The sequence below is a fragment of the Coregonus clupeaformis genome, chromosome 19 (genome assembly GCF_020615455.1).
Source record: "Coregonus clupeaformis isolate EN_2021a chromosome 19, ASM2061545v1, whole genome shotgun sequence".
NCBI lineage: Eukaryota > Metazoa > Chordata > Actinopteri > Salmoniformes > Salmonidae > Coregonus > Coregonus clupeaformis.
Window position 1 is genome coordinate 56,888,082 of NC_059210.1, and position 19,457 is coordinate 56,907,538.

The following is a 19,457-nucleotide window of genomic DNA, read 5'->3' on the forward strand; positions in this document are numbered from 1 at the left end:
AAGCTGGGCTCTCTGGAGGACAAGAGTGCTGCACGTCCACTTCCATGAGGAATATAAGGATTTGGAGATACTTACCTTTGGGAAATACTCACCTTTGGATATATGCACCTGTGGAAATACGTGTGGGGATTTCGGAAGGACGTTTTGCTGGGTTGGCCACTAGCTGCAACGGGGAATACAGTAAGATTGGGGAAAAGTTATTTGAGCGAGGGAGAGTTATGATTTTGGATGTGGAAGAGACATCCCTGAACTGTTAACCCTTAAAGAGCCACCAGAGAACAGAGTTGTGTTATACTTTCGTTAGTTTCCCAAGACCTTTAATAAAATCCTTGTTTTGGTTGAACCTGGTCTCCTTGCACTACTTGAGCAATCCCGCTGAAAGCTGTGTAGCCTCTCGTGACGTCACAGATGGTGGAGAATACAGGCACGCTCAAGCGTTAATAGTGCATGTCAGAGGAGGATATCGAAGGTTTGATCACCCAGTTTTCCAAGTTGGCCGTAGGCTCCCCGCCGACTGAAATGGAGGACATATTGAAAGCCCTTGTTGCTGGCCAGCACGCCCAGATGCAAGCAAACGTGGCTCTCTTGGAGGAGCAGAAGAAAGCCAACCTTCTGAAGGCAGAGGAATTGCAGTTGCAGAGACAGAGGGTTGTCCAAAATACCCGCCCAATAAAGGCAAGTGACTTTATATCTAAGATGGGAGCTACCGATGACATTGAGGCATACCTGCATGCATTTGAGGCCACGGCCACTAGGGAAGCCTGGCCCAAGCAACAGTGGGTTGGTCTGTTAGCCCCCTTTCTAACCGGGGAATCGCTGAATGCTGTCCGGGACCTGGGCCCTGACCAGGTTACTGACTATGATGCCCTGAAGTCTGAGATCCTCAGCAGATATGGACTCACAAAGTTTGGTATGGCCCAGCGCTTTCACAGCTGGACCTTCCAACCAGACCAACCTCCTCGGGCGCAGATGCATGAACTTGTCCGAATCGCAAGGAAATGGCTGGATCCGCAGAGGAATACAGCAGCGGCGGTGGTGGAGGCCGTTGTGGTGGATCGTTACCTACGCGCCCTGCCTTATGAGGCAAAACGGTTCATCAGTCAACAGGCCTTGACCACGGCTGATCTGACCGTGGAAGCTGTGGAAAAGTACCAGGCCACAGCGGAGATGCTGAATGCTTCCCGAAAAGACCCCAGGAGTGCGGCCCCACCCCAAATGGGAAGAACCCGTCCAAAGGACCCCCAAGGTCTCGAACCCAGCCACGTCAGGACTTATCCCGGCTCCAGGGGGAGCCAGAAACCAGGCGGGTCCAAGAAGAGTACACCAGGAGGGGGAAACTCGACAGTGTTACCGGTGTGGGGAGATGGGACATATCTCCTGGCAGTGTGGGAAACCAGCCGATGAACCTATGCCCACTGCGGAGTCCTCCAGCTCAGCACCCACACCGTTTTGCCTCGCTCTTGGGAGTCGTAGATGGCGGCCCAGATCGACCCCCCACCTGCCCGGTAACTGTGAATCACCATGATGTGGAGGCCTTACTGGATTCTGGTAGCCGGGCCACCCTGGTGCGTAAGGATTTGGTGGGCCCAACGTGTCTGACCCCGGGAAAGTCCTCCCAGTTTCCTGTGTCCATGGGGACACCAGAGAATACCCCATTACTGAACTTACAATGACCAGCACACGGGGAACCATACACACGACGGCGGGGGTGGTTGATTCCCTCCCCGTCCCTGTCCCTAATTGGACGAGACTGCCCAGCCTTTTACCCACTCTGGAGAGAGTCTCAGGAGAGGATAACCCGAGTACCTCGGAAACGGAGAGGCAAGACTCATCCTGGGAAGGCTCCGGTGCAATCCTCCGAGTTACTCACTCCCGCCCGGGCTCTGATAGGGATGGCAGGTGCCCAGACCGACACAGAGACGGAGCTACAGAATCTGGACAAAGAACTGTCTGGTCTGAAGGGGACCGCTGAGAGGTATCGTTTGTTAAAGCAACAGTTAGACATGAAGACAGAAGAGTTAGATATCCTCCAGGCTAAACTCCAACATAGCTCCTTCCCTAAGCAACAGGAGGAGCTGGAGAGGCTGCGCAGGACCATCGAGGAGTGTGAGGAGACCCTGCGCAGTAGTAAGGAGGTCCAGAAGAAGGCAGAGGAGAAGTACAAGGTGTTGGAGAACAAGATGAAGAATGCGGAGGCAGAGAGAGAGAAGGAACTGAAAGCTGCTCAACAGAAGCTAAACTCTGCTAAAACCAAGGCTGATGCGTTCAGTAAGAAACTCAAGGAGAGACAACAGGAGGCTGAGTCCCTGGTCCTAGAGTTGGAGGAGTTGAAGAGAGAGCAGTCTGGGAAGCACCACGGCAATGCGGACGCCCTCTCCCGGCGTGATGCCTTCTTCGCTGCCTTTACCCCGACGAGGACGTCGGTCCCGAGGAGGGGGATGTGTGATGTCACGAGAGGCTGTGTCCTGGAGGGACGTTACATCCCCCTGAGATGGCTGCAAACCCAGACAGCTATGGCTCCATCTGCTGGTATGGTCGGGAACTCCAACCCTCTATGGCCAATCTTCCCACGCAGCTGAAACCAATCAGGAGCTGATGAGCTGAAGGTTTGTTGAAGGGAAGAGACACGGTCTCCAAGCTGGGCTCTCTGGAGGACAAGAGTGCTGCACGTCCACTTCCATGAGGAATATAAGGATTTGGAGATACTTACCTTTGGGAAATACTCACCTTTGGATATATGCACCTGTGGAAATACGTGTGGGGATTTCGGAAGGACGTTTTGCTGGGTTGGCCACTAGCTGCAACGGGAATACAGTAAGATTGGGGAAAAGTTATTTGAGCGAGGGAGAGTTATGATTTTGGATGTGGAAGAGACATCCCTGAACTGTTAACCCTTAAAGAGCCACCAGAGAACAGAGTTGTGTTATACTTTCGTTAGTTTCCCAAGACCTTTAATAAAATCCTTGTTTTGGTTGAACCTGGTCTCCTTGCACTACTTGAGCAATCCCGCTGAAAGCTGTGTAGCCTCTCGTGACGTCACAATATATATATATATATATATATATATATATATATATATATATATATATATATATATAAATAGAATGCACTATAGTCTGTTAATAGCCTACTCCTAATAGCATATTCACCTAATATTGCATGCAAAGACTGGTTTGCCTTAATTCATGTTTTATTGTGAAATCTTTATACATTTCATACATTCGAGTAAAGGCTTTACAGAACATGTCCTGCATGCATCATTTAACTCTGCTAATGGACAGAGAGCACAACACAAATGTACAAATTGGAATAAAACCATTTTTGTACAACTACAATTTTAAGTATTCCTTCCTCTCCAACTACCAACCAATACAAAACACAATCAATAAATGACAGAACACAGGTGATACAAAACTGACCACAAACCTGAAGTATATACGACCATTGTTGTTTACATGTGCATAGTGGCTTTGCTGAGGAAAAACCTTTATAACTAATGGTCTTCATCTGTCAATTGCACAATACAACATAATTGCCCTCTGGGTGTTGTATAAAAAGTATTTGGCCTTTGAATAAGAGAAGTTGGCACACAAAGAGTAGGCAACAAAGGGAGAGGGTGCAAAGAGGGGCATTTTCATTTCTAAAAACGACAAGAAGATTTACGGGACATGACTTATGGCTAAGTTCAAAATGAATACTCCAACAGTTCTCATCACAAACCCATGTGACCTATCATCACAGATTAGCATTAAAGCCTCTCCTAGGCAGACAGTGGAGAGCAGACTCCCAGATAAAACAGAGACTGCAGATGGAGTATGTCTACAGTGAAACATGGCAGCATGGGAGAGGGGGAGTCCCACAGGAAGATATCTCCAGCCAAACCGCTCCGGAAAAAAGTATTAAGAAAATAGGAGTGGGGCTCGTTAATCTAGTTCATGAAGCACAATGCCAATGGAGCTCCGGCCCTTCGTCCCACCTCCCTCCCCTTCGTCCCGCCTCCCTCCACTTCGTCCCACCTCCCTCCACTTCGTCCCACCTCCCTCCCCTTCGTCCCACCTCCCTCCACTTCGTCCCACCTCCCTCCCCTTCGTCCCACCTCCCTCCCCCTTCGTCCCACCTCCCTCCCCCTTCGTCCCGCCTCCCTCCCCTTCGTCCCGCCTCCCTCCACTTCGTCCCCACCTCCCTCCCCTTCGTCCCGCCTCCCTCCACTTCGTCCCACCTCCCTCCCCTTCGTCCCACCTCCCTCCCCTTCGTCCCACCTCCCTCCCCTTCGTCCCACCTCCCTCCCCTTCGTCCCACCTCCCTCCCCTTCGTCCCACCTCCTTCCCCTTCGTCCCACCTCCCTCCACTTCGTCCCACCTCCTTCCCTCCACTTCGTCCCACCTCCTTCCCTCCTTCTCCCACCTCCCTTCCACCCGCCTTGTCTCCCCCTTGTGTTTACAGCACACACAACTGTTAGACATTCCTTTGCTGGTTGTAGACACGCACCACCACTCTGTTTTATAAGGACATTCACGGAAATGTTTTGCTAAACACACTTAAAACTACAACCGCAACTAACACAACAAATCTAAACACAGGACGTTAAAAGTGCATATTATATGTTATAAACAAGATCGGGTAAAGCACCATGGAGGAAAGATACGGAAACTATGTGCTTGTATTTTTATGTAATGTTTGTGTGTGTATATGTGTGCAAACGGTATGTGCCTATGTATTGTGTGTGTTTGTGAATCTATTTCTTGAGCAGATCAAACCCACTCCTGCAGGGATCGTTTGCAGTGGACCAAAAGTCTGGGCGCCTCTTTCTTCTGCAGGGTGTTAATAATAGCATAGATCAATAGTAGGATGCACAGCACCAGGACCAGGGGCACGGTCACCATGATCAGGGTCATAACCTTGGCCTCGTTCTCAGCCATCTTCACCACCACATCCATCTCTTTGTCCTTCGCATCAGGTTCATAATCCACATCGTTGGTGTAATCCTTATCGGTCTCTCGGTCCACCTCATCTGGGTCTGAGCCAACTGGTGGTTGTGGTTTTGGCTGGTCCACTGTGGGCCACTTGCGGCCTGTAACTGTGTCGTCTGTATCTGTGTCTGGGTCCACGTCCGGGGCTCCATCACAGCCCATAAAGTCTTTAAGGATGGATCTGGGGTAGCCTGAGTCGTCCTTCATCTTCTGGTTATCAAACCTCCAGTACTTGGAGCCCTTGTAGAAGTATGTGTAAACTGGATAGGGAAGACAAATATTGTTGATGCAAATGTTGAAATGCGCCAAGGGAATTTACTGTGGAAATGCTATTTGTTAGTTTCAGCCATTAGTCTGCACCTTGTTAACCTTATTTGGGTATGCATCTTCTGCTCCAACTCTTGACACAATTTCATCACACTTCACAGGATACTGTCATTGCTGGGTACTAATGTAACAATTAGTAATAGTTACAGTACTGTGAAGGAGAAGCCTTCACTTGGACTAGAGACTATTTTAATTCTCCTTCACAAGTACCTATCCCTTTAGATGAAAATGGAAAAATGAAAAACGACTTATCTGGAAGACATTTGACCATCATAGTTGTTTTTTTTCACTATAGGAAACAGCTTTGAAAAGCATTAGCTGGGGTGGGACTTTGGTGGGAGAGGATGAATTATGAGACGTCTGCATTAGACAACCTTTGCCAGGCAACCCTTTCCCCTCTCAGCTCAGTATCTATAGCCTCCCTCCATTTTTTACAGCCATTATCCCCCCTATAACAACTCACTCACAGCCATCATCGCTGAGGAAGGCTCCTTTAGGAGAGGATGGGACCTTGCCCCACCTGGAGACAGGTTTCGGGTAGTCTCTGTCACCGGTGCGGGACTCTTCATCAAAACGCCAGTATCTACAGGAGAGGACAGTGACAAGACGGATCATGAAACCGTGTGGTACAAAGGACTGATGACTATCACAACAAACTACTTTTTCTTCCCTTCTCAGTCTTTCAACACTCAGGGTTAAATCTGTTTTCCCTTGACTAGATTAACAATAACATTTGACATTTAAAAAGATAGCTCATCAGTCAGTCAGTTGAGATCAGTTATGGTAGGGTAAATTAAATCAAATAAAATTGTATTGGTCGCATACACATATTTAGCAGATGTTATTGCTTGTGTTCCTAGTTCCAACAGTGCAGCAATATCTAACAATACACACAAATCTAAAAGTACAGTAAAGGTATTCGGGGGCATGTGGTCACCTGTCTCCTCTGAAGAAGTATGTGTAGCCAGTGGGTTCCCACCAGATGGCTGTATCGATCCTGTCTGTGGGGAGGCCCTGACCATACTCTACCAGGGGCTGGGGGTAACCAGGCACCACGTCAGCCTCCCTGAATACCCAGTACCTCTCACCTACACAGAGGGAGGACAGAAGAGAGGGTAGAGGGCAAAAGAGAGGGATAGAGGACCGATAGAGGACCATCAGGAAGGGGAAGATATGAGGACAGAGGAAAGAGAAGTAAAGCACAGGTTTCATTTGCAAGATTTTATCTGGTTTGATTTATCTCACATTCAACAAACAACGTTTCCACTAACAGAGCCAAAACAATCCACTCGTAAAACCACTGTAAACAACATTGTACCTGCTTTAAACAGACTACTGACGCATTGATGCAACTATTGGTTCTTTGTGTGAGAACACACAGAAAAGTCAAAAGAGTCAGGACACATAAATGGTGCCCTCCAAGTCTTATTCTCTGCTCAAAGTGAAACCTTAGCAGTCAGCATCTGGAGCAGTGGCTGATGCAATCCATCCAGGCCAGGGCTAGCAGGCCTGCCAGCTGCTTTCTACTGCTGTTAGCTGCGCCCCATGAGCCTCATTTCTCCCCCACCCCAAATATCGACGTCCACATTTCAGAGTGTTTATGTAGTGACATAATTTGGCCAGAATAGTTGTTTTTTAACAGTGGATACAGAAGTGTTAAAGGGACAGAGCTGTTTTGAGCTATTTAAAACTCTCAACCAGTTATAAAGTAGGTGAAAAATCAGCCATTAAAGTCTGGGGGGAGAGTACATGATAAAGAGGGGATTGACTCTAGTTTTAAACATGAGGGATGCAGTGGAGAAGGACGGTATCTTGGTCACTGTGTTATGGAGTGTATGCACCCATTAGATCTAAACTATTACACATAAAATAAACGTAATATATGAGAATAAAAGAAAATACAGACCTTTGAAAAAGACAAATTTTCCATCATGCCGTTCATAACCAGAGTCTATATCATCAGGTAGTCCAACCCAGAAGACCGAGATGGGCATTGGATAGTTGTCCAGGACATGGTTCCTTCTAACTCTCCAGAACCAGCGACCCTGGCAGGGACAGAAGATACCATCAGAACATATTCACTACGTCATCCTCTTTTGGAAGATTAGAATGGAGTGTGAAGTTATACAACTATACAAAAGAGTTTATTTTTAGACTAGCCCTGCTTCTCACCTTGAAGACGAACATCTCCCCTCGCAGCATGGTGACCGTATCAAAGTCCCCGTCACAGATGTTGGGGGCAGTGTGGTCTGGCTGCTTTGGGGGGCGACGAGGCTCATCCCTCCTGATGTAGGGGGTCACTGGCACGGGATCAGGCCAGGGGATGGTGGGGTCTGGGTCGGGTAGGGGAGGTGCGTCGGTGGGATCTGGTTCTGATTGGTCTGGGGTATCAGGGTCATAGGTGGGGCTGGGGGTGTCTGTCTCAAGGGGACTATCAGGGGTGGCGGTGGGGTCTAGGTCTGTAGGAGTAGTGGTGGTGGGGTCTTGGTTTGGGGAGGTGTCATCATCAGAGGTGGCGGGTGGGTCCTGAGTGGAAGCATCGTCTGGAGGTCCTGCACAATCCAAGATGATGACATTATAAATGCTATGGGTTTGACAAAGAACCTCGCACATATCCCTGCTTGCTTTCTCTGCCCCCACCCCTCTCACGTTTCAAGTTGTATTAGTCGTATGTACAGGATACACATGGTATACACAGTCCAACGAAATGCATACTTGCAGGTTCCTTCTCGACCATACAACAACAATAAGATAACAAAGTAAATGGCTCAGTAGAATAGCTCCATCTCTCATTTGGTTTCTTTCTTTCTTATTCTCACACACACACACACAGAGAGTCTAATTTTCCACTCCGTGCTGTGGCAGGAAGCTCATTGGGAAGGAAGACCTTCTGGTTGCACAGAGACACAGAGAGGAAAAACAGACGTACAGTACTTTACACAAGACTTACAACCTTTAACTATGAGTGTGAACTGTGATAATTATCACTAAATACTGTCATCAGTGTGTCTGCAGTGCACATACAAACATTCACTAGTTGTACGACACACAATGGCACAATGACTTATTTTCAGTCATGGAGAGAGTAGGATCATTGTAAAGGCATGTATGGCATGACCCTGTTAGGGAGGATGTCAATTAAAGGGGTGCTACTATGTATGTATGCATGTGTGTGCATGTTTATCCGTGCGTGTGTGTGCGCGCTGGCTGTGGGGGCCTGAGGGCGGGCTCCTCACCATATATCTTCTGTATTCCATTCCTATCATCCTCTGGGAGTGAGAAGGTATTTGTGTCCATGTACTGGTAAAGGGGAGCCATGATAGCATTGGGGTTATCAGAGTGCTCCAGACCCAGAGCATGGCCCAGCTCATGCACCGCAACCAGGAAGAGGTCAATACCTGGAGGGAGAGAGATGGGAGCGAGGGAGAGAGAAAGATAGGAAAAGGAGAAAGAAAATGAATATCAAAATATATCAAATCAAATTTTATTTGTCACATACACGTGTTTAGCAGATGTTATTGCAGGTGTAGCGAAATGCTTGTGCTTCTAGCTCCGACAGTGCAGTAATATCTAACAAGTAATATCTAACAATTTCACAACATATACCCAATACACACAAATCTAGTAAGGAATGGAATTTAAGAATATATACACATATGGACAAGCAATGACAGAGCGGCATGGACTAAGATACAGTAGAATATTATAGAATAGAATACAGTATATACATATGAGATGAGAAGTGCCAATATTCATTTTGAACAAGGAAATAGTAGCAGTAATAGTGATTGAGGAGAAAATGGGGCAAAGGGGACAAGTGTCTTTCTAACCTGATGGATCGTGGTTGTCAAGGGTCCAGGGTTCGTCTGCATCAAAGTGCGTGTCTCCGCCCATCCCGGGACCTGGGTAGTAGGCATGAGCCAGGGACCCCCCCTCGCCCTCGAACAGAGACATGTCTCCATGGAAACCAGAGGCAAACAATAGCATGATATCTAGCGCGTCCTGGCTGCTGTTGGTGATGTCTTGGAAAGCGATCTCTTCAAAGCTCAGTGGAGTCACGCGCTCCCACACCTTGAAAGCTCTGCGGATGGCCTCCTGTGTCCGCACCTCACCAATCTTTGGGGTGGTGTTCATAATGCTGGGAGAGGGGGTTGAGGAAAGGACAAGATATTCTTAGCACATATATACAGAGGGCCATTACAAATGACCTTATGTGTTGTCAGTGGTCTATACACATATGGGAATTCAGGTCTCTTTGCAGTGTTGTTTATACTGACACTTTGCACGCCAGGCAGCCCAAGCAGGGGGAAATCTGTTTGAGATTCCCAACATGGTTTTCTTAGAATCCCCCAGCTTACATAGGCCTACCACACACCTGTAAGTCAGATGGTTCTTGTCCCACTTCTGGCCAGTGAGAGCATAGCGTTTCCGCCTCACACCATTCTCAGCCTGCTCAACAGATTTGTCTGGGACTCCACAGCGAGGCCTTCTCATGGCCCTAAAGGGGGAGTGAAACACACAAATGAATAGAGCCCAGATAACCACATAGATATATAGGATCAGATACATTGTTTATTTAAGAATAGAGTGGTTCCACAGTGCTAGACCAGGAGGTACAACTTTTCTCTGTCTCAGAATAGGTCTATAATGTAATCATGACCTTACATTATTACATTATCTTGACATCATTATCAATTTAGTCTATATCAGTCTGTACAGTGTAACTGAAGCTGCCAGTGGCATCCATACTTCAGTGTGGCAGGGTCCATCTCTCCAGTGACCTCCAGGCCATAGAAGTGCTGCATGTCACTGACGGCATTGGACAGGATCTGAGAGGACTGCATGGTTGACATCTGTCTGCTGGCTTGGGAAAGGTAGCCAAACCTCCGCAACCACGACTACAATGATACAACAGAGATACAGTGAGGGAAAAAAGTATTTGATCCCCTGCTGATTTTGTACGTTTGCCCACTGACAAAGAAATGATCAGTCTATAATTTTAGTGGTAGGTTTATTTGAACAGTGAGAGACAGAATAACAACAAAAAAATCCAGAAAAACGCATGTCAAAAATGTTATAAATTGATTTGCATTTTAATGAGGAAAATAAGTATTTGACCACCTCTCAATCAGAAAGATTTCTGGCTCCCAGGTGTCTTTTATACAGGTAATGAGCTGAGATTAGGAGCACACTCTTAAAGGGAGTGCTCCTAATCTCAGCTTGTTACCTGTATAAAAGACACCTGTCCACAGAAGCAATCAATCAACCAGATTCCAAACTCTCCACCATGGCCAAGACCAACGAGCTCTCCAAGGATGTCAGGGACAAGATTGTAGACCTACACAAGGCTGGAATGGGCTACAAGACCATCGCCAAGCAGCTTGGTGAGAAGGTGACAACAGTTGGTGCAATTATTCGCAAATGGAAGAAACACAAAATAACTGTCAATCTCCCTCGGCCTGGGGCTCCATGCAAGATCTCACCTCGTGGAGTTGCAATGATCATGAGAACGTTGAGGAATCAGCCCAGAACTACACGGGAGGATCTTGTCAATGATCTCAAGACAGCTGGGACCATAGTCACCAAGAAAACAATTGGTAACACACTACGCCGTGAAGGACTGAAATCCTGCAGCACCCGCAAGGTCCCCCTGCTCAAGAAAGCACATATACAGGGCCATCTGAAGTTTGCCAATGAACATCTGAATGATTCAGAGGAGAACTGGGTGAAAGTGTTGTGGTCAACAGCTTTTTGGCATCAACTCAACTCGCCGTGTTTGGAGGAGGAGGAATGCTGCCTATGACACCAAGAACACCATCCCCACCGTCAAACATGGAGGTGGAAACATTATGCTTTGGGGGTGTTTTTCTGCTAAGGGGACAGGCCAACTTCACCGCATCAAAGGGACGATGGACAGGGCCATGTACCGTCAAATCTTGGGTGAGAACCTCCTTCCCTCAGCCAGGGCATTGAAAATGGGTCGTGGATGGGTATTCCAGCATGACAATGACCCAAAACACACGGCCAAGGCAACAAAAAAGTGGCTCAAGAAGAAGCACATTAAGGTCCTGGAGTGGCCTAGCCAATCTCCAGACCTTAATCCCATAGAAAATCTGTGGCGGGAGCTGAAGGTTCGAGTTGCCAAACGTCAGCCTCGAAACCTTAATGACTTGGAGATGATCAGCAAAGAGAAAGCAAAGAGGACCACTGTGGTCCATCAATGTGTGCAATCCCATGTGCATAGGCAGAGTCTGTGTAGATGTCCACATTCTTTCCTTCACTTAGTTGTAGAGCTCTCCTCAACGCCCTAAGTTCAGCTAGCTGTGCTGAAGCTTCATTGGGACCAAGTTTCTCTGCTTCCATTACTTCATGTCCTCCTTCTGTGTCTTGTTTCACCACTGCATAGGCAGCAGTGTTTCCTTCCTTTGGGTCCTTTGACCTGTAGCAGCATCCATCAGTGAACAGGGTGATTTTGTTCCCCTCCAAGGGTGAGTTTTGCAGGTCCATTCGGACTTTGATCTGTTTGGCTGCTCTATCCTCACAGACATGTGGTTCTCCAAGACCCATACCATCGGTCGTATTGGTTGCTGTTGTCACATACAGTGGGGAGAACAAGTATTTGATACACTGCCGATTTTGCAGGTTTTCCTACTTACAAAGCATGTAGAGGTCTATAATTTTTATCATAGGTACACTTCAACTGTGAGAGACGAATATCACATTGTATGATTTTTAAGTAATTAATTTGCATTTTATTGCATGACATAAGTATTTGATACATCAGAAAAGCAGAACTTAATATTTGGTACAGAAACCTTTGTTTACAATTACAGGGATCATACATTTCCTGTAGGTCTTGACCAGGTTTGCACACACTGCAGCAGGGATTTTGGCCCACTCCTCCATACAGACCTTCTCCAGATCCTTCAGGTTTCGGGGCTGTCGCTGGGCAACACGGACTTTCAGCTCCCTCCAAAGATTTTCTATTGGGTTCAGGTCTGGAGACTGGCTAGGCCACTCCAGGACCTTGAGGTGCTTCTTACGGAGCCACTCCTTAGTTGCCCTGGCTGTGTGTTTCGGGTCATTGTCATGCTAGAAGACCCAGCCACGACCCATCTTCAATGCTCTTACTGAGGGAAGGAGGTTGTTGGCCAAGATCTTGCGATACATGGCCCCATCCATCCTCCCCTCGATACGGTGCAGTCGTTCTGTCCCCTTTGCAGATAAGCATCCCCAAAAAATGATGTTTCCCCCTCCATGCTTCACGGTTGGGATGGTGTTCTTGGGGTTGTACTCATCCTTCTTCTTCCTCCAAACACGGCGAGTGGAGTTTAGACCAAAAAGCTCTATTTTTGTCTCATCAGACCACATGACCTCCCATTCCTCCTCTGGATCATCCAGATGGTCATTGGCAAACTTCAGATGGGCCTGGACATGCGCTGGCTTGAGCAGGGGGACCTTGCGTGCGCTGCAGGATTTTAATCTATGACGGCGTAGTATGTTACTAATGGTTTTCTTTGAGACTGTGGTCCCAGCTCTCTTCAGGTCATTGACCAGGTCCTGCCATGTAGTTCTGGGCTGATCCCTCACCTTCCTCATGATCATTGATGCCCCATGAGGTGAGATCTTGCATGGAGCCCCAGACCGAGGGTGATTGACCGTCATCTTGAACTTCTTCCATTTTCTAATAATTGTGCCAACAGTTGTTGCCTTCTCACCAAGCTGCTTGCCTATTGTCCTGTAGCCCATCCCAGCCTTGTGCAGGTCTACAATTTTATCCCTGATGTCCTTACACAGCTCTCTGGTCTTGGCCATTGTGGAGAGGTTGGAGTCTGTTTGATTGAGTGTGTGGACAGGTGTCTTTTATACAGGTAACGAGTTCAAACAGGTGCAGTTAATACAGGTAATGAGTGGAGAACAAGAGGGCTTCTTAAAGAAAAACTAACAGGTCTGTGAGAGCCGGAATTCTTACTGGTTGGTAGGTGATCAAATACTTATGTCATGCAATAGAATGCAAATTAATTACTTAAAAATCATACAATGTGATATTCTGGATTTTTGTTTTAGATTCCGTCTCTCACAGTTGAAGTGTACCTATGATAAAAATTACAGTCTTCTACATGCTTTGTAAGTAGGAAAACCTGCAAAATCGGCATTGTATCAAATACTTGTTCTCCCCACTGTATGTAGAGGACAGAGAAACAGATGGTTTCTATTATTTCATGGCATTCCTCTTTGAGTCGCACCTCCTCCTTATTGGCAGTTTAGATAACCACAGGATTGGCCCAATAGATAATAGGACAGACAGAGCAGGCATCATTGGGTGTAAGAGTAAAAGCTTTGGAATGTAAGCAGTTAACCCAAAACGAAGCTCTGACACACAGGGTTGAATAAATGTCAATTACAACAAAAATTTTACATAAACTGTGTAAATTCAGCTCTACTATATATACCATTAATATAGCCATAAGCAGACGTGTGTCTGGCTGTAAGGTCTGGCATACAATATTAATATCCCATTGATAATGCAATGGAAACAAAAGAGACCCAACCAAGACAGCACAGAGAGCTTGCCTTGCAAAAGCCTTGACATGGGAATTTAAAAACATAATGGGCCCACTGAGCACAACTTTCTCTGTAAACAGGCATGCACTGCACACATAGACCTATACACACACACAAACAGAGAGACAAAGAAAAGCAGCTTCAGGCCACCAAAATGATGACTCATAATAAGAGTGATCAATCTGGATATCTTGCACAACATGTCTGCAGGATAAGCAGTACAGTAGGTGAGGAACACTTTCTGTGGTTTACAGGCATGTACATAGGGTTTTACCCTAGAGGTCCAACTTTTACCCAACACATAATTACTCCTAATAATATGCCTGCCATACGTGAAGTGGGAATGTTGCACAATACCCATTACGGAAAAGGTCAAGGGTCATAAATGTGCGCACCAAATATTTCCATGAATCTGCTCATGTCCTCATGATCAGTGATGAGAAAATGAGAAGTCATTAGATCACATAAAATGCTATATCAGTTTAGATAACTACCTGACCACCAGGGTAGTAGAGATCATGGTCATGCAATGTTTCAGAGTAGAAGGAAACTAAGCTCATCAGGCGACTGCCACAATTCCACAGATTTACGCACCGTAAAAACGTCCATATTTTGACATTAAAGGACACATGTATACAACATACTGTACCTCTGCGTTGAAAGTGTCTTCGTCCGCATTGGCCACAAGCCTGTTGCACAAGAGCAAGACGAGTGGAGCCATGATTTGTTTCCACAACCCCGGAGAAGCGCTTCTCGAGAGGGATGCCATCTTTGTGCGCTCTTGTTAGCCCATGCAATGGACGGTCACAGTCAGAAGTGATTGGAAACTGCGGTCAAGTGATGTGTACTGCTATGTGACTACATAAAGTCAAACTTGGTTGAGTTCAAAATCCAGTCTCTTGTATGTTTTATGAAGTTCTCGCCGCAGTTCAACCACTGGACATTGGGTCGAGGCGCGCTCAAATCAGATCGCTTGCAAAGTATCCACGTTTCTGAAACAGCTCGGCTTAGTCGCACTGGAAGAAATTATTTGTAATTGTCCAAATATGTGATCATGGGTTATTCAAAGGCCTGAGTCAGTTTTCAATTTAAGCCCATTTCCTAATGACCCACATGAGCGAATGGTAAAAACAGCATGTCCTCTGGAATATTACAGTGTGTTACCTACTCCCCCTCTACAGTCAAATAGCTTTTCTGCACGATGAAGTAGGCCTGTGAGTGAGAAGAGTAGCGAGAGAAAAGTATTTTAGTTTGAACAAGCGTCATGTTCTGTGGTAAGATGTATCCACACTGTGCTGAAAACGTAAATGTGGAGGATAACACAAATAAAAACGCAATTGTCTTAAATTTCCAAGTATCCTGAAAGTCTGTTAGATTTGAGTTCAACCACAGCATCTCTTGCAGGCTGCACTGGATTACATTGATAGTCCAATAACCTCACTGCCTTCTGAGAAAACAAGGGAACAGACTTTCTGCTAGAGAATACGGGAGGAAAGCAATGTTGCCTACATACTGTGGGGAGTCTATTAGACAAAGCAATTTCTCTGGAAAAGAAACTCCCCTCCCCCTGGGGATGAACTATAGACCATCTGACGCAGCAACAGATGGCTCCTATTGCCATCTGCTGAGAACTAAGAATCACTACAAGTACACTGTACTATTTGATCAAATCGAGTGACACTAGAATAAGAGTTGCCGTGTTTGATGAGAGACCCATTCATGATTTAAACCAGTAACTCATGTTTGAACTGGTTTTTAACCCACAGCCACATTCTTGAACTACAGGGCTGAATGTTCAGACCTCTGTGGTAAAGACGTTTATAAAATGTGAAAAGCACAATTTCTGCAGAGAGGGACTCATTTAATAGTCATAGAAATTAAATACTTTCTTTTTTAAATTTTATTCAAATTATTGTCAGCGGTTTGCTAGCTGTGACAGTCGTCGGTTTCCTGCCTTGGCGATGGTGATTAGGGCGAGGAGGAAGAGGCCCAGGACCCAGATGCCAGCCACAGGAACCATCATCAGCAGCAGATCTGGAACAAAGTCAAGACTGTGGAAAACCCTGCACATACCACCCTGCCCCTAGCCTCAACATGAGCCCAGAGGAGTACACTACAAAGCAGGATAAATTAGTTAGCTAACGTGCCTAAATATTCACACTTTTTTTTAAATATTAAACTTTGAATGGGAACGATCTAGTTGACTCAACCCAAAACATATACCCAAGTATAGTATTCTTAAATGAACCAGAAAATGTGGTCATCTGGTTGTTTATCAAACTGGCTAACTCATTGATTCAGCTTTGTAGTACACCCCTCTGGTCTATTTTATTTTTAAGTAGACTGAGCAAGGGCAATATTTGAGCCCAGCAACAAAATACAATTAAGGGATACAATAAATATTTTCTACAATTTTCAGTAGATAATGAAATACAAAAAAGATACCACAAGTCCTTACTAGACTGGGGTCGGTCTGGTATGTCAATCCTGATTGGTCCATATGACAGTAGACCTTGAGTTGGGTCTCCACGCACTGCTGCCCTCTTGGTTATAGATTTGCACTCCTGTAGTAGTATGAAAGGCAGAGATGAATCATTTAGAAAAGACAAAATCTTGGTATGCCATGCCAAATTCAGAAAATGCATTTGCTTCATGAAAGGAAATAATTTGAAATCAAATATTTTAGCTGTTCCTGACAGTGAACTTACAGGAATGCAGGGTTCTTCATCATCCAGGGAGCACAAGCGCACTGTGCAGTGCAGGTACAGGTCATGAGGCTCCACGACAAAGCGGAACATGTCAAAGCTGTACCGGATGGTGGAGGCCTCTCCATTCGCACCCATTGTCGTATTGAGAAATGTGACAGTCTCGTCATTCACACACCTGTGAGGGGGAGTGTCTTAGATTTAATAAATCTTTACCTGATCATTAGATTGAAAATCCAAGACCTTCATCAGCAAACTTAACACTGGATCTGCTACATTTATTAAATGTCTGATGTGCCAAATTGTTTAAGCTCAGCTCAAAACAGAATTGCTCACAGCTTGCTAAATTAATTTTTCATGCCATGTTTCAAGAGCAATAATAGGCTTACATGTTCCCAGGGATAAATGTTTGATGGTCCACTCACCCATTGCGCAGCAGGGTGTGAACGGAGCCCTCTGTCTGGTTGGGTTCGGGGGACTGTGTGGCCCAGCACTCGTTAACCCTCAGGTGGAAGAAGTCCTCCAGCTCCGCGACCTTGATCTCCACATACACCCTGTCCCGGAGGTGGATCAGAGGTGAGCTTTGGAACGCCTCTGTGTAGGTGTGATCTGTGAAGAGGGCCATCTCCACCTTGGCATCCAACTCACCCATCCTTATCACCGTCTCACTGAACCAAAACACAGCACAGGATTACTGTGAGGGAAACGCTTGTCATGTCCACGTTAACTGAACTGGAAGAACTCTTGCTAATAAATCAATGGCTAGTCTGACATTACTAGCTGTCCCAGCTGGCGGATAGCCGTCGCTACTTAGGTAGTGTTAAGAGTAAGCAAAACATTCTACCAACATTAACTTGGTTAATCTTCCCCAATACCCCACTTGAAAGCCACAGCTGTCTTCTACATTTCCATGGCTAGGCGGTGGTTCGTTGGAATTTAGAAAATGCTCAGTTAATTGAGGAACATTTATTGAATTTAAGTAATGCAACAACGTGTACACTGCCATCTTGTCCATTTCAAATAATCTCCCATTGATCCAGACAGGCGAGTGTCATTCAACACAACGCTTGATTTCTGAGTCGCCCGTCTCGATCAGAGAGAATATTTGAAATCGACAAGATCGCAGCATACACATTGTTGGATTACTTCAAGAAGCCAAAATATAATGTAATAAACAGCATTTTCTAAATTCCAACCAACCACCTGCAACTAGCCATTAAAGTTTACAAGACAGTAGTGGCTTTCAAGTAGGGAACTGAGGCAGTATAACCAAGTAAAGATACATCTCAAATGTTGCTTACCCTTAACACTACCTAAGTATCGACAGCTATCTGCCAGCTGGAACAGATATTATTTGATGCTTGTGGGTTCTCTCCAGGAACAAGTCTGGGCTCTAGTTTTGGCCTATCCAGGAGTTCTTCTTGCTAGTCTGACATCACTAAGGCAAAGTTACACAAAAATTGCATCTCAAGTGAGTCTACTTGTTAGGTGGCTCCAGTAACAGACCAAGACTACCTTTTAAACTACAGAAAGTTGTGATCAAGTCACCTTTTAGAGTGGGCCTTACCTAGAGAAGGGGATGATGGGGTACGGCAGACTGACAGTGCGGATGTATGGGTAGATACACGTGTACTCAATTTTTATCATTGGGTCTCTTATTATATTTCCATAGACTTGAGGGGCCGACATGAGAGTTAAGGCGTATGTGATGTGAGTGATGTTTTTCTGTTGTAAAAGAGAAAGCACAATGCCAGTAAAAAAACAAAACTTGCAACGTCATAAGAAATGAATACAGTTGGACTTGCTGAGATAACAAGGGCAAGAACAAATTAGTGCATGAGAGGTGACAACTACAGATCGGTGTATTGAGCCTAGAGAGTAGGCCTTTGCTGAGACAGGATTATCAATGTATAGTATGAAGTGTGGGACTACTCATACTTACCTCCAGTGGTTTACCGCCACAGGAACTGTACCGATCCTTTGATATCCGCACTATGTAGTATAGGACGTCAGACATAACCTCCTTTTGGGCACGACAAGACTCATTCTTCAAGTGCAGAGATTCCACAGGTACTTTGTAGTACTGGAAAAGTCCTCATTCACCATGATCGTAATGTAGTCTTTGCCACACTTGACATTGATAGTTGCAGCTAAAATAAATAAAATACAATTTAGAAGATAAGTTCCAACATAGCTATTCTAGTTATTTTGGTCTACACATTTTTATTTTTTTAAACACCCAAAAAAAAGTACCTTTGTCACACAGGTCTCCATAGTAGCCCACAGCACATTTGCAGTTGCGTTTGCCGGGGGATATCAAACACTTAGTTGTGTCAGTGCAGTGTGTCACATTGCATATTCCTGAGAGAAAACATGAAATCAATGGAGGCCACTCATAACATTATCGAGTAAATACCGTCAAATCTATAGAAGTCAGACAAATACGTTTCTCACCAAGGACACAGTCGCAGGCACAGCAAAAAATGACCACGAGGACCAAAAATACCTGGTAAATTCCACAGCAATTAACCTACATAACATTTAACAGATTTCATTCACTAATTTTCTACATTGTTGTTTGTAAACGTGTCCTTTTGTTTCAATATAAGCATAACATTATCTACACACCTTCAAGTTGAATTTGAGAGCCATTGGTTATTTGCAATCCGTTTTCAACGTAGTTTACTTTTATTTACTGACTCAAATTAATGGAAGGTCAAAGTAACATAGTCCTGTCTAAAGAAGACCAAAAAACGTAGCCTTATATACTCAACAGCTCGAAAGGCCTGGAGCTGTGATTACCATAGACGTAGGTGATTACCTGTATGTAAAACACCTGTTTAATTATAATCTGAGCGAATAAGCCTACCCCCTAGTGGATCTTTCCAGT

General features: G+C 45.5%; 2 protein-coding genes across 2 annotated transcripts; both read right to left on the reverse strand.

Moving 5' to 3' along the window:
* Positions 1–4,376: 4,376 nt before the first annotated feature.
* LOC121532328 (matrix metalloproteinase-15) lies at positions 4,377–15,407 on the reverse strand. Its single transcript, XM_041838222.2, has 10 exons — positions 14,512–15,407; positions 10,047–10,195; positions 9,673–9,795; positions 9,128–9,435; positions 8,534–8,695; positions 7,470–7,849; positions 7,204–7,342; positions 6,235–6,385; positions 5,765–5,880; positions 4,377–5,230 (listed from the first exon to the last, which is right to left on the reverse strand). The coding sequence occupies exons 1-10, from the start codon at positions 14,629–14,631 to the stop codon at positions 4,752–4,754; spliced, it is 2,127 nt and encodes a 708-aa protein (XP_041694156.1). The 5' UTR covers positions 14,632–15,407; the 3' UTR covers positions 4,377–4,751.
* A 337-nt stretch (positions 15,408–15,744) lies between these two features.
* On the reverse strand, positions 15,745–19,388 carry LOC121531441 (uromodulin). Its single transcript, XM_041836682.2, is given in 10 exon segments — positions 15,745–15,896; positions 16,321–16,426; positions 16,571–16,745; positions 16,993–17,235; positions 18,135–18,292; positions 18,510–18,658; positions 18,661–18,717; positions 18,821–18,928; positions 19,022–19,073; positions 19,196–19,388. Coding segments are annotated over 10 exon segments (1,191 nt in total). The 5' UTR covers positions 19,220–19,388; the 3' UTR covers positions 15,745–15,777.
* Positions 19,389–19,457: the final 69 nt, after the last annotated feature.

Bases quoted from the DNA above. Each gene is read 5' to 3' on its own strand.
- LOC121532328 (XM_041838222.2), bottom strand. From the start codon at position 14,631: ATGGCATCCCTCTCGAGAAGCGCTTCTCCGGGGTTGTGGAAACAAATC. The intron at 8,696-9,127 runs GTTAGAAAGACA...CTCTCCCTCCAG, and splicing joins TGACAACCACGATCCATCAG to GTATTGACCTCTTCCTGGTT. The intron at 6,386-7,203 runs GTCTGTATTTTC...CCCTCTGTGTAG, and splicing joins AAAATTTGTCTTTTTCAAAG to GTGAGAGGTACTGGGTATTC.